Here is a 14,401-nt window from a genome sequence, read left to right as displayed (position 1 = left end):
TCCGCCGACATCTCCTGGTCAGAAAACGTCCCTTCCATGACCAAGAAGGCTCAGCAGCGCATGCACTTCCTGAGAGTCCTCAGTAAGCAGAACTTCAACACCAACCTGCTGCTGACCTGCTACAGCTCCTCCATTCAGAGCCTGCTGACATTACATAGTCACAACACTACTGTCAACCACATGTGCTCACAGGATTCAACCATGGCCCCATCATCAGGAGTGCAACAACTTGGTTAACCCTCTTATTTTGGCCTGAAACACAAGATGAAATAAAAACATTGTTACAAAACACTTCAATTAAACACTACTTAGTACTCTAAAGAATTACACAAGCCAAGCAAATGCAATAATACTACTTGTTCTGCCTGTACTCAATCATCCACCTTACCTCTCTTCTGCTTCCTTTTTCACTTAGATGGCAGCGTTCCTGCAACCTCCTCACAGGCTGTTCTTTGGTCGTGGGCTCCAACTTCCTGTGACCTAAAGGAAGTCAAGACAATACCATGTTAAAACTCGAACAAAAGCATTAAAGTGCACATAAAAATGCTAGTTTTAACAAAATGGTAAAGTTTAGCTTGATCATTTACTGAAACTGCAATCAAATATTCTTGGGGAAAACAACTAAATCGCACTCACAATAAAACAGAAACCAGATGCTTCGGACTTCTTGGCGTCGTGGAGTCCACCGGTCTGCTGTTACACCTGAAAAGATTTACTTAATCAATTTCATACGTGCACGAGTGCGCGCACACACGCTTAAATAATAAAAACGTAAATTTGTACCCTCGATAATACTCTGCCACCTTCTTCGTGCATGTCTCAACGTTACTATGCAACTAGTAACGACTAGTATATGGATTCATGATAAAATAGAAAACCTAATACATGAAATGCCTTCTTTCATACCCCCACCCTCTATCCCCCCTTCCTACTGCCTCAGGGTAACCAGCCAGTTATTTTGGAGAATGTTGCTATTGATATTACCTCTTTTTTTAACCCATTATTGTATGCAGCATTATCGTCTTCTCACAGCTTCCTTTGCTCTCCCATCAGCCTTGTTGTAAACTCTTGTGTAGATATATGACTTGATATTATGCATGCAACGAAAATGCAACAAAGCATGGTTTGTTTTTTGTTCAGTTTTTTAACTTATAGTTTCAAAGGTATTCTAGTATATGCAGAGCTAATTGTGGAAAAAAAACAATAAATTTATACAATATATTTCCTTAAAAATAGTATATAGGTCTAGAAAAACACACAAAAAATACATTATAACAAATCTGAATAAATGTTGTAACATTTTTGTTTTATCTAACCAACCTTTACATTCAGGCACACAACGTAGTCCTTAAAACTGACGTGTTTTTAGTTTTCCTGCAGCACATATTTCTTCCAACAGATGGCAGCACAAGACAAATATTCCATACCAAACTCTGTCAGTAACCTACAAATAAAGAGTTTCTGCTGGCCTTGAATTACTTTACAAGTTCCTTAAAATATCGTTGTCTTCAGAGGCTGAATATATGCAGTATATTCAACAAACATCTTCTGAGGTACAGACCCTATGGTCTGGCTGAAAATCATTATAAATCGGGCAACTCATTAATAAAAACATCCAAACTTTATTTAATATAGAGGCCAGTTGTCCCCAAATATTGGTCTGTTTCACCTTGAGTTGGTGTGTTTGAAATGGGAGGGTCTGTGGTAGACTGGCTTTTTGTAATGAAATAAATACTCACTGTTGGTTATGTCTGACAAAACCGTCTATTAATCCTAAAATATGAACGTCATCGAGCAATGACTCAACCATGCATATGTACATATATGGCTTCAGTGTTCACTACATGAATATTTCCAATCAGCATATCCAGAATTCAATCTTCATTTTGCATTTCACATTTTCACTTTAAGTTCTGTCCATACATGTTTGGGCTTACCTTTATGATGTTGTCACTACAACTCTAGTTTAGAGATTTGTCACTTTGGTTTGGACAGCTCTAAAATACCATAACACTGAATGCCTTCTGACAGCTACATCTTTAGTGATTTAAATGGCATTGATCTTGAACTGATAGTTAATCGGAGGTAGCATCAATAAAACAGTGTTCGGCTCAGGTTGCTGTGGTTCTGGACGTTTTGTGTTTGTGCCGACCCCTGTGACACTCCCGCTCACACGCACTGTGATGGTGACCAGTTAATGACTGTGCCACCCTGGATCGCTCTCCCTTGGAGGGGACACTCAATTATAAATGACTCATCATTTAGAAACCAGACTCCCAGGAAAAAAGACTTACCCAGACTGACAAATGCACACACACACACAAATACAATGAGGGATCCAGCGATTATTCTGAGAGACACCCAACACTGTTTAAGAGCAGATAGGGTAACACCATCCTTTTAAATCCTTAAGTGCTTCACTAGCAACTAGTATGGCCGAAATACACACTATTATTGTTCCCATATAAGAATCAATTTTACAACATTATGTCAGTGGGAGAATAAACCAACAGGTCGAAAGCCAGCAGTCATGTGTCAAGTTCTTCCTTTTGTGACATTAGACTCAAATCTTGTGTAAACATCTCTCCGTTATGACCTTTCCTAATGCATTATTGATGAGCGGTCAAACACAAGGTCAAGACTTCCACTTGGCCCTTTTCATTTTACTCTGTCACCGCTGTGGCTGCTCTAAACTTCCTGTGAATGTGATTTCATGGAGATGCACCACAGTTCACCTGTTTGATATCATCATCATTTGGGAACCAACTCAACGCTCGGCCGGTTATGAATATCTCCACTGCATGCTCCGTGCATTATTGATCTGTTTTCCATAGCTTTTTAGCGCAGCTGATCTGTCTGTCCACCACTCACTGTCAGTCCCTGTCACTAGTCAAAGGAGGAGTGTTTTCATACACAAGTTCCTTAAAGAGTGCTGTAAAAGGCACGTGTTCCAGGATGAAGCCATCTCGTCTACATTTAAAATTCGTCTACATTTACATTTAAAAACAACGTACACAGCCGACATGGCCGCTGTTGTTCAGTGTGTTGCCACTGTGCAGCTTCTGATACAGTATCAGAGCTCACCGCTTCACATCATTGTTACACAACCAGAAAGGTAACTGGAGTGGGGGGATGGATCCACCTCAGTGGGTTCAATCTGTCTTCACCGGGCTCACACAGAATATATGTGCATATCACAAACGCTCACACACATGCCCAGTGTCACGTAACTGACTCTGAATTATTCAGCGGTCACAAAGAGCACCATGAAGCAGCAACCAGAATCCTTCACGTCTCTGAGACCCACCTTAATATTAATGACTCATGTGTCTCGGAGACAGAGGGAGTGTGAGGTTTTGTGAATGTAAATCAGTTTTGCACTTCACTTTACATGTACATCTTACCTAATCAAAGAGTTACATTTATTAAAAACAAATTCTTTGCAAATGATAAAAAAAATAAATAAAAATGAATGCAAGAATTTTTAGTATGTGCTGTTCATCACTGATATAAGGGGACATTTAAACTTTTTTTTTCTAGAACATTTTTTTTTAATTTAAGAAATTATTCGGCTAAGAATTCCCTGCAAAACATCAAGCGGTGAATTGAGACTTGTCTTTGATTAGACTTTAGTATAAAATGTCTGGATCCATGTCACAGTTATTGGATGAAGTCTATAAAGATAAAAAAGGTCACAATGATAAATGTTTTTTTTTAAACTAAGTTGGAATAAAAAATGTTGGCACTGAACCATTTTAGTTTATATACTGGTGTTTGTGGATGAGAAATGTACCATCAAAACTGTAAACACAGAGACCGTATGTGTTTTTTTTACTGCCTTCCTGTCTGTCAGTAGTCCATACTGTGGAGCTGGCTCTTTTTATCAGCTTTTCCCTGCAGTCCTGTGGGTAACAGCGGCAGGTTCAGGTCTGCCACTCGATGCTGCAGAGTTGACCGTAACTGAACTGTGTTCCTCTTTGCTCCACTCATCACTCCCCCTGCTGTCGTTCTCTCGCTGCCCCCTCCTGCTGCTGTCGATAGCTCTCTCCTCTTCCCTCTCTGCTGCCTAAGGCTCTTGATGACCAGAGTATGTTGTCTCTGTGAGGGAAAGGCCGGAGGTTTAGACCCACTGACCAAGAGTCCAGGTGGCCCAGTTCGGGTCAGTCCCGCCCACATCATCTTCCTGCCCCTTCCCTCTTTGTGTCCCACGTTGCGTAGACGTGGCAGGGGAGCTGTGGGTGAGGTCTGTGTTGTGTCCATAGAGCTGAGGTGTTCTCTGTCTGACAGGTGTGTGGTGTTGGTGTCCGCCTCCAGCAGCATTCTGGGGGATATACCGTTATTCTCGGAGGCGTAAAACATTTGCAGCTTCTCCAGCCGTTCATTGATGGTCAGGTGATGAGAGTGATCCTGGTGGCATTTGTCCTGGAAACACTCGGACCCGGGGTCAGCTGCTCCATCGGACTGAGTTGTCCTGAGCATGTGTGTGTGTTGGATTTGTCTGACTGGACTGATGTCTCTGATTGGCTCAACTGGAAGGGGCACATGGCATGGGGCGGAGTCACAGAGTTGCGATGTCGAACCCTTAGGTGGAGAACGATGGACCACCTCTTTGTCTCTAAACACAGAGACTGGAAAGACAAAAGTGTAAATATGTTTTAAAGCTCTTTCTCTCATCATAGTTTGACATTTGAAGTTCACTGTGACAGCATGTCTGTAAAATAACTCCTTACCCTCTGGGAACAGTGGCTCCCTGGTGCTCAAGGTAATGGCAATTTCCTCATCAGTCGCCCTGCCACCTGCAGACAGGGGAGCAGTGGAGGGCGGGTTGAGACGAGGAGGTGCTGAGGGGGTGGCACAGTGAGGTAGCTGTGGCAGGGATGGAGAAGGGGGGTGGTTTTCGTCGTCCTCTCTGTTGTCCTTACGGTTTACATCATCAGGCCTCCTCTTCCTGCTGCTCTGACTCTCCACCGCCTGGTGGATCCTCAGGGTCCGGCTGCGATGTTTGGAGGTTTTTGCACTGGTCGATTCAGTCTATGAGAACATCAGTGGAGAGAAATCATTGACACATGAAGATGATTGGTATAAAAGAGAACGTAGGAGATGGAGGCAAATGATCTGGCCACCCTCTGAAGGGAACAGCTGAACAAAGAAGAAGAAGAAAAAGAGTGTAAAATGAGAAATAAAACAGCTTGTCCTTATCCTGATATGTGCAGGCTAAAATCTCTAACTATATTTCAGTGCAGTTAATATTGGATTTTAGAAAAGGTTAATCAGGTTTTACAGTTAAAAATAAAAAAATAAATAAATAAAGAAGGACCATAAGTCGCACTTGTTTTTCATCCTTTGCTTCGGTTTGCGACACAAACACAGACTTCATCCACAGAAAATAAAAAAATAAATCCCGTTGGAGTCGAGCTTTTTTAGTTATAGGATAGTAACAGGCAAAAAGAGACAGTAATGAAGAGTAACACATGGATGATGCTGAGAGAATGCAATGATTCAAACATTAACCACAGAATCACCTGATGCTGAGTCTTTGAGTCAGTGTTGTTTCTCTCTCTCCATGTATTCTTACTGGGAAGGCTCCCATCACTGGTCTCCAGCTTCTGCCAAAAAAAAAAAAAAATCACAGTCAGTTTTTTTTGGGTACTATCATACCATGAAGTGTGTATGTGAAAATACAGCCAGAACCTTGTTGGCTTTGGCTGCTTTCTGGCTCCTGTTGAACTTGTGCAGCAGTAGGTGATAGGAGGCCATGATGGCCGAGGGACGGTTGGTGGTGAGTGTGTGGATGATTTCAGGGAGGGTGTAGCCCAGTGTCTCTGTCATGTATGACAATACGGTTGAGTTGAGGTCCTCTTCACATAATCTGTGACGTAAAGAGAGAGAAAAAAAAAAACAATTAATAGGAGACAGTATGACATGTTTAAATGTATTTTCCAGGATCTGTGGTTGAGAAACTATTTGGAGTTTTGCCTGTGAGAGTCTCAGGACTGGAACAGTTCAATCATTACTGTATGTTATGAGGCCTTTTACTCATGCTGTAATATTCAAAGCTGTTATACCACCACAAAAATGTCCATTTACTTGGAAGACATGGAGAGACTTCCTGTCTTTGTCATGTTAAATGCACAACTCTCCCATAGACCCATTGTTCCTCATTGTAAACAACATACATACGTAGCATATATATAAAAACCACTATATATTACATTATTTTTTTAAGAACATGTTTTTTTTTTTTAAATTGCTTTCTGACAGTGCGTGCTATATTTACCTGTTTTTGTGAGTCAGCGTTTGCAGTGGTTTTTTGGCAAATCCCTCGCTGATCCATTTCTCCTCCATCGCTGCTCTGACACTGGGTCTTTTGATTGGATCGGGCTCCAGCAGAGACAACACGAATGACACCGCACCTGCAGCAGAAGCAACGACACAAAAGGTTTTTCATTTCAATTGTTTTGTCATATGACTAAACCCATACATTGATTTGGATTTCACTCCACTGCAGGTAACAAATAAAGAAATAATTTCACACAATACAATATTGACTAGTATTCAGTATACCTTAACAAACTGATGGAGAAAATCAACTAACTTTATGCCAGAATAAAGCTAAAAAAATGGCTAAAATAAACAATATGTTATAAATGAATATATATTTATATATATACATATATATATATAATTATTTTTCATGTATTTAGTTGGAAGATACAAATTTAGCCATTGTTATTTAGCCATCCTTCAATTTCACTGTCATGGTCACAAATGTCATCCCATTGTTTTTGTCAGCAAAAGCTCGTATAAATCCTGGTTGGTGGCATGACACAGTCAGTGAGTTAGTCATTAGCTGGTGGAACATTTAACGGCCTGAGGAGTCACATATTCTTCCCTAAGTGTTTGTGAAGTGGAGATTGTTCTGCAGCCTGACCACCAACCGCAAGACCAATGCTAACATTCTGCATGATTTGCCTACATGAGCATCAGTACCAGGACTGCACGGTTACAGATGTTTAGAACATGGAACAAACAAATGTTGGGCAAGAGAGAGTAGGTTTGTTTGGTCGGGTTTTGGGAAATGAACTGTAATTTGAAATGTCTCACATTCACTTACACACTGACAGATGAAAGACTACTGATTTCTTCATCCCTGTCCTTAGTGGGTAGTTTTTGTTTATTTTAATTCTTTAGTTGAGTAAGTAAAAGTTCTTGAGTGCGTGATGTTAAAAAGTGTTTAAAAGGCTGGTGAAAGGGAAAACCATGTCACCCAGGAGCAGTTATCCTCACTGTCTCAAATGCCTGTCAGTGGCAGGGATACAGCTGCTAATCTGACAATGTCACCGTTTTCACAGCGTCACAGAGAGTCGTACTGGTTTTCTTCTCTGTAACACAAGCTGTGTCTGTTTGTGGTCACATGGCATCGTGACAAAGTCATGGAAGGACTGTTTGTATGGATAGACACGCTAAGGCTGAGGATTACAAAACATGAAGATATAGAAAAAGAACAATAACATAATTTAACTTAAAGTACGACTTTTTTTAAATTATTGTTAAAATCTATGGATTGATAAAATACCAGTCAATGTATGAATAAAACTGGTACAAAGTTAAGTTAAGTTAATTCAGGAAATTAGTTAGATAATGATGTCACTTTAGCCATTAACGTGCCTTACATGAGAAAAATGGTTTAATACTTCCCTGCCAACTTCCATCCTATTAAAGTTAGTTTCATGCAGGGAACTACATTTTGTTATTTTCATGCAAAAAGGCCCCAGTTGGGGCTATAAATAAAATAAAATAAAATAAAATAAAATAAAATGGCAACTGCTGAATTTCTTTCTTCTTTTTTTTCTAAACTTTTTAAGTAAAGAGAGAGAATTCAGTCTTGGTGTGATGAAGAATTATCCATTTACCTTTGCTGACATCACCGGGGATGCTGCCGATTTCCCTGTTCACCATTTTCTGGTGGAGCTGTTTGATGTTGAAAGGCTCAACAGTGAAAGGCAGAGTCCCTGTCAGCATGGCAAACGTGCTCACACCTCTGCACACACACATATGCGAGCACACATATATCAAGAAAATACATTCAAATGTTTAAATACGTGCAAAGAAAAAAAATCGAGTACGAGAAATACGATGGCTCAGTGATTAATTCTCAGAAAACAGTGTGTAAAAATGGTAAAAATCTGCCATAGCTATCACTCACGCTGAGCTATAATCACACAGGTGATACACTCAAAGAGACAATATCACTTACATAGACCAGACGTCCACTTTGGGGCCATACTTCCTGTGAGCCAGCAGCTCCGGGGCTGCGTAGGCCGGACTTCCACACTGGGTGCTCAGAAGATCCAGAGACAATGATTCTGCCTTCAGCGTGTTGCTCAGGCCAAAGTCTGCATGGTACATCACAGTTTTTATTTTTGAGTGGGTTCTGACCTCTGTAGGTACAGCTATAGAATTGTGTCAGGATTTTGTATTTAAATACTTCTAAATTTGTTATGCACGTACCTACAACCTTTATATTGTTATGTTCATCCAGGAGGAAGTTTTCAATCTTCAAATCTCTGCGGCAAAAATCAAGAAGAATCGACACGACTGTGAAAAACATCAACTTCACATCATTTGTTTAACCTGACTGCAATGGAACCAATTGGAGAGGAAGTTATTTTCAGATTATGGAAATTGTTCCATTTGTGTAGTTTCTGCGTTTTTATGGACGAGCCGAAGAGATGACTCACCCGAGCTCAAGGAACAACAGGGAAAAAAAAAATCCTCCAGGGCTAAATGTGAAGTCCTGTTGTTCAAGAACAGCAAATAAAAAAAGGAGCAGATGAATGTTTTTGAAACATTTTGTAATGATTTGGCCAATTAGTACAAATCAGGATCGCTTCAGTCCATCTCAGAGTTATATGTTGTGACCGCGGTGGCCACTCCAAAACTACCACACTATAAAAATGGAAGAGCGAGAGAGAGCATGAGTGTGACTTCAGTCTGGGGATCAGCTTTGTTCTTTTTTACATCTTACTTCATTTAAACCAGCATAAAATGAAGAGTTTACTCAGAAAAAAAAAGTTCAAAGGACATACCAAAAAATGAGTGAACACAGACTTCGTCTTCAAGGCAAATACTCACTGAATGTGGGTGGCAGGAGGTGAGTCGACGCGCAAAGTTTCAATTTATTTCCCAGTTTAACCAGTTTTACATGACACTGCGGTGAGCGTGCGTGCGTGCACGTAAACTTCTCTGTTCACGACAGAGCGAATCTCTATGGTGAGGCCGAGGTCGACATCACTGAGGGACTTCATTAGAGAGGAAGTTCATGATGTTGTGATGATGTGTGAATCATGGCACTGGTGCAGAGTGCTGAGGTCACTGCCTGGTAATCACATTCCCACCTCCAGAGCAGCCAAGGTCTTAAACTGAAGCCCAGAGGTGCACATGTTGTGAACGGTTACCGAGAAGTGTGTGTGTGTGAGAGAGAGAGAGAGAGAGCTCAGGGTTTGAAACACCTACATGCAGTAAAATGCCACTAAAGTAACACTCACTACTTTAGTATTTTTCCTCTGTGAAACTATTAATGCCCTGTAAAAACCTCGGTATGCTGTGTGTTTATGTTTGAACTGACAAGATCTAGCTGTGAAATCGAGCATGAAGAGAAGTGGCTACTGTATGGCAGCGGACGCATACAGGACGTACCGGATGAGGGGACGTCAAAAAGTTCTTAGACAAATTAAAACTAATAAAATTAGATTAAAAAAATCATTTTTTAAACAGAACTTGAGTTTTAGTTTTAAGTATTACTTATTTAATCCTACTAATATATATATATATATATATATATATATATATAACACAAAAAAAATGTCAGTGTAAATTAGATTAAAAAAAATCATTTTTTTAAACAGAACTTGAGTTTTAGTTTTAAGTATTACTTATTTAATCCTACTAATATATATATATATATATATATATATATATATAATACTGAAAAAATGTTACTGTATCTTATTCATCATACAATGTAATGTTTTCACCAAAACTCACTCAGATGACATGAACAAATCTAAAGTACCTGTGTACGATGCCATGTTTATGCAGGTGCTCCACTGCAGACAGAATCTGCCTGGTGTAGCGCCGCACCTGCTTCTCCTCCAGCCTCCTCTTGTCACAGATTCTGTCCATCAGGTCTCCTCCTGCACACAGCTCCATGGCCATGTAGTAGCTGTTCTCGGTCTCCAGAGTCTCCAAGAAAACAAAACAAAAAAAAAAAAACAACACATTAACTCAAATATTCATCTAAGTTCACAATTCACAATGAATCTGTGAATCTGTCTTTTTTTTTTTTTAAACCTCCAGTAGCAGCACAATGTTGGGATGTCGAACCATCTGATGAATACGAGGTTCTCTCTTCATGTTCTTCACGACGTACGAGTCTTGTCTTGCTTTTTTCTTGTCAATCACCTTTATGGCCACCTAAACACACAGGCAACCAAACGATCCAAAAGACGGAATCAATAATATGGAAAAAGTCAAGTAATTGAATCCTACTACTAAAATTCACTCAAACAAATGCACAATCAAGCAACCAAAAGAGGCAGATAATACATGTTATATTATTACTATGGAGCCTGTTCAATAAAATATAATGCAAACACACACAGCTACATATTATTTTTTCTAACTTGTAGTCTTTCTCCAGAACATCTTGTATCTTTGAATTGCCTTTAGTTCATTAACATACAATGCTCAGACAACGGGTCACGTAAACATCGACACCACGAAAACAGGATTAAAACATAAAACTGTGTGTGGAAATTTAGTTATGTTTGGAATGTGTGTGTGTGTGTGTGTCAGTCCACAGGGGGTAACACAGGTTAATCTGAGCAAACAGTCCAGGGAGATGAGCCCGGCCACTTCCATGGCGACGAGAAACAAGGGTCAGGGACCGTGTGATCAGTGAGATGAAAGGAATTTACGCATACAAACCGTCCACAAAATAATTATTTTCTGGGAAATTAATTTTAAGATGTAAACTTATTATTAAATTCATCCTCTGTTCCTTTGTGTACATACAACGTTGAACATATGAGGGATTGTCCCTCATGTTTGTTGTTAAGTACAGAGTGCTGAAGCTGTGCATTAATCCATACCTTTTCCCCCGTGCCGATGTGCAGCCCCTCCATCACTTTGGCGAATGAACCCTTGTTGATCATCTTTCCCACCAGGTAGGACCCCACTCTTTTAGAGTGTGGGAAACTTCGCAGCAGCTCCCTGGGGACTTTCATGGACGGGAGCGTGGACTTCTCCTGGTCCAGTACGGAACCATCCCACTGGGAGACTCCTTCCCCTTCTCCCTCTGCCACCACGTCCTCTGGACTTGGTTTCACTGCAGCAGCTGGCATTCTAGACTCTGTCCAGTCTCCATGTGTCTCTGCCTTTTACTATCAGTCAAATCCAAAACCAAGCAAGTGTGGAATCCTCCTCCAGAAGCAGGTGTTCCTTCTTTTCTTTTTAGAAAAATAATTCCTTTTTTCCGGCCGTTTGATCAAAGCTTCCTCTTTGTTCCTTGTTCATTTTAGACTGTGAAAATCCAAAAGCCTGTAGCATGTTTCCTTTCAGACGCAGGTGTGTGATCACCAGCTGGCTTCTCTGGCTTCGTCTCTCTCTGCTGGGTAGTGGATAATTAACCGTCCTGTTCGTAGGTCAGCTGAAGCGATGAGGCAGACATTCTACACCGTAATTACCCCCCTAGTGCTCACACTCAGGTTAACACAGATACTCGCAGTTACACGGTAACTGTTCAAACTTGCCTGCCTGTCTTCCCATTTAAGATTCTGCTGAGTTTATCTGTAGTTTTTACAGGAGTTATAGAGATTCTCTTTGAGAAGAATGTGGGCCACATCTCATCTGAACATGGTACTCACAGTGTTGGTCCAGACTAGCCCAACACAGGACACAGACAGGTTGACTTTGTGGTCAATATTCTGGACAGAATTGCACAGATGACTGAAACAAGGCATAATAAATGATGTCAACTTTCTGTTGCCTGCATTATAACAAATCAACTGCAATTTCAGTTGGTACCACTAGGTAGAGGTATACATCAAATGACCCAAATTTATTTTTTTTATTTTTTTATTATATTATATGGCCTAACATTCTACAGCCAACCAATGCTTATGTTTTTTTGTTTTTTTTTTTTTTTTACCTCTGCAAGACATCAGGAGCTGGTCTTTCTAGAACAGGGGTCATTTATAAACCTAATTGGTCCCTCAAAAAGTCTGCTTTTAATTTTCATCCAATCATAATGGACACTTTTCCCGTCCCCTTCCAAAACAAACTGTTTATTTGCCATCTAGCTATCCATCAAAACTTGCTGCCAACCCTGATTAGTCAGCGGTGATGAGTGATGAGCTGCAGTCATGACGGTGACAGGTGTCCAAACCAATAAGAGGATTCAATACACGCTGTTGTTGGACACAGTGCACGTCAAAACCTACTGACCAAAACTGACAAAAACTAGGCCACCAACCGATAATGCACAGAAGAACATAGAACAGAACATAGAACAGTCATATCACAGCGTCAGTGCTGCGTTTATATCTGGTATGACGATTGCCAAACAATTGCAGTTTTTGTTATATGTGGCCAGAAGAAGGCGATGTTCTGCAGAAAATAAATGAAAAAATTAAATCAGGTTATTTGGACAAAATGGAGGAACAATACTGGGCATTGAATACATGGATGTTTTTTGTGGACTGCCACGCTGCCAAAAAACAACAACAGTAATAATAATAATAATTAAACAATGATAAAAATACTTTGGTGAAAAATGTGATGTCAACAGTGAAATATAAATGTTAGCTTATTGAGATTGTTCAAATTGAGCTATGAAAATAAATATTACACAGCACAAGTAGCTCTTAGCCATTTTTATTTTATAAAAGTAGCTCTTGGAGAACAAAAGGTTGGAGACCCCTGTTCTGGAGGCTACTGTGTTGAATTGTAGTGTTTTTACATGACCTCACAGTGGACACTGTCACTTCTACACGGTGCACTTTCACACAGACAATTTATGTTACACGTTAAGGGCTCTCCCCAAAGTTATCATCTGTGCGTGAGACCAGAACGTCAGCCAGACCACACATACAGTCGGCGTTCGACTGTAGCTACACCGGTCCTTTTACTGTGTGTAATAAAGTTCCTTGTGAAATTTGAATGTTTTTACAGTTTGGGTTAAAACAAACACTGGTGGTGATTTGGCCAGCGGTTGCAGGTGGGTAGATGTTTCAAACGTTTGAACTGAACGACAACGGCTCCTGTCCTAGTGTACACACTTAGAATTACTCTAATAGACATGTCCTGTAATGTCTCTTTAATAAAAAGAGATATTTTAGTTTTAGATATTTTATAAGTTAAAATAATAGATATTTTAACTCTCCTAATGCTATTGATATTTCAACTACAATCATCACCATTGACCTGTGATATATATATATATATTTATTTATTTTAAATGTGCAAAAATATTTAAGAAATATTTAAAAAATATAAAACAAGTTTATAATATAATAAAAAAATGTATATACACATATATGTTACATAAATATGTATGTTTTAAATATGTATATATGTATATATATAAAAATACATATGAGAAGCAAGTAGTTTCTGGTGGTAGACTAGAAAGGTCAGAGGTCGTCAGCAGATCCAGAGGCCTACAGCTGGTGAAGACCTTTAAAGAACCCTCAGCAGGGCAGACTTGTGATGACTTCATGCCACAAAAGCCAAAATGATGGTTTTCACATTTTGACTTGAATAATGCATTTACGCTGTAACACTCATCATTTCACTTCAGACTTAAAAACCAAAGTGGGGATGGAGTGATATTGACTCAGGCACATAATACTGGCATTAGGTATCAGCGCAGCGGCGGCCTCTGTTATGATGGTGGTGACCAATGGAAAGCGGCAGCGAGGTTTAGAGCTGATGAGTGACGGAGAGCAATGGAGTGTGTCTGCTTTTCTGCTACTGTGTGTGTATTAGTGCATGTGTGTGTGTGTGTCTGCCAGGGTCGGATTGCAGCGTCTTTCTGTTCGATCCTTTCTCGCTAAACCGATGATAGGAGGAATAGAGCCTTTTATCCGTCACGTAACTCAATACACTCACACACACACACACACACACAAAGCTGAACAGTTACTATATTCCATTTAACAGTTGATCTAAAGAAAGCATGTATTATTTGCAGCAGCCATTAAATTGTAGGTAGTTTAACTTGTAATCAGTCCGTAAAAACACTCCTCCATGTTTGGAGATGATGACAACTTTTAAAAGCCCTTTTTCCCCCCACACACGTATAAACTGTAACAGCATCCAGTTCAGGGCTGACTGGGAG

General features: G+C 40.0%; 1 protein-coding gene and 1 long non-coding RNA gene across 2 annotated transcripts; both read right to left on the bottom strand.

Moving 5' to 3' along the window:
• Positions 1-233: 233 nt before the first annotated feature.
• Positions 234-766, bottom strand: LOC107988775 (uncharacterized). Its single transcript, XR_001760246.2, has 3 exons — positions 637-766; positions 389-480; positions 234-252 (listed from the first exon to the last, which is right to left on the bottom strand). It is a non-coding gene; the product is annotated as an uncharacterized LOC107988775 (long non-coding RNA).
• A 422-nt stretch (positions 767-1,188) lies between these two features.
• Positions 1,189-12,219, bottom strand: LOC103381030 (hormonally up-regulated neu tumor-associated kinase). The gene is made up of 11 exons (XM_008313191.3): positions 11,154-12,219; positions 10,354-10,476; positions 10,076-10,245; positions 8,512-8,567; positions 8,258-8,396; positions 7,914-8,041; positions 6,278-6,413; positions 5,692-5,869; positions 5,523-5,606; positions 4,731-5,031; positions 1,189-4,628 (listed from the first exon to the last, which is right to left on the bottom strand). The coding sequence occupies exons 1-11, from the start codon at positions 11,403-11,405 to the stop codon at positions 3,850-3,852; spliced, it is 2,346 nt and encodes a 781-aa protein (XP_008311413.3). The 5' UTR covers positions 11,406-12,219; the 3' UTR covers positions 1,189-3,849.
• Positions 12,220-14,401: the final 2,182 nt, after the last annotated feature.

This window comes from Cynoglossus semilaevis, chromosome 7 (assembly GCF_000523025.1).
Source record: "Cynoglossus semilaevis isolate Cse_v1.0 chromosome 7, Cse_v1.0, whole genome shotgun sequence".
Lineage (NCBI taxonomy): Eukaryota > Metazoa > Chordata > Actinopteri > Pleuronectiformes > Cynoglossidae > Cynoglossus > Cynoglossus semilaevis.
Note: the sequence above shows the minus strand (reverse complement) of the source record. Positions and strands in the feature narration are given on the sequence as shown.

Coding starts and splice junctions, on each gene's coding strand:
- LOC103381030 (XM_008313191.3), bottom strand. CDS start 11,405: ATGCCAGCTGCTGCAGTGAAACCAAGTCCAGAGGACGTGGTGGCAGAG. Junction 8,042..8,257: donor AAAGTGGACGTCTGGTCTAT/GTAAGTGATATT, acceptor GTGTGTGTGCAG/AGGTGTGAGCACGTTTGCCA. Junction 4,629..4,730: donor GGAGCCACTGTTCCCAGAGG/GTAAGGAGTTAT, acceptor TTGTCTTTCCAG/TCTCTGTGTTTAGAGACAAA.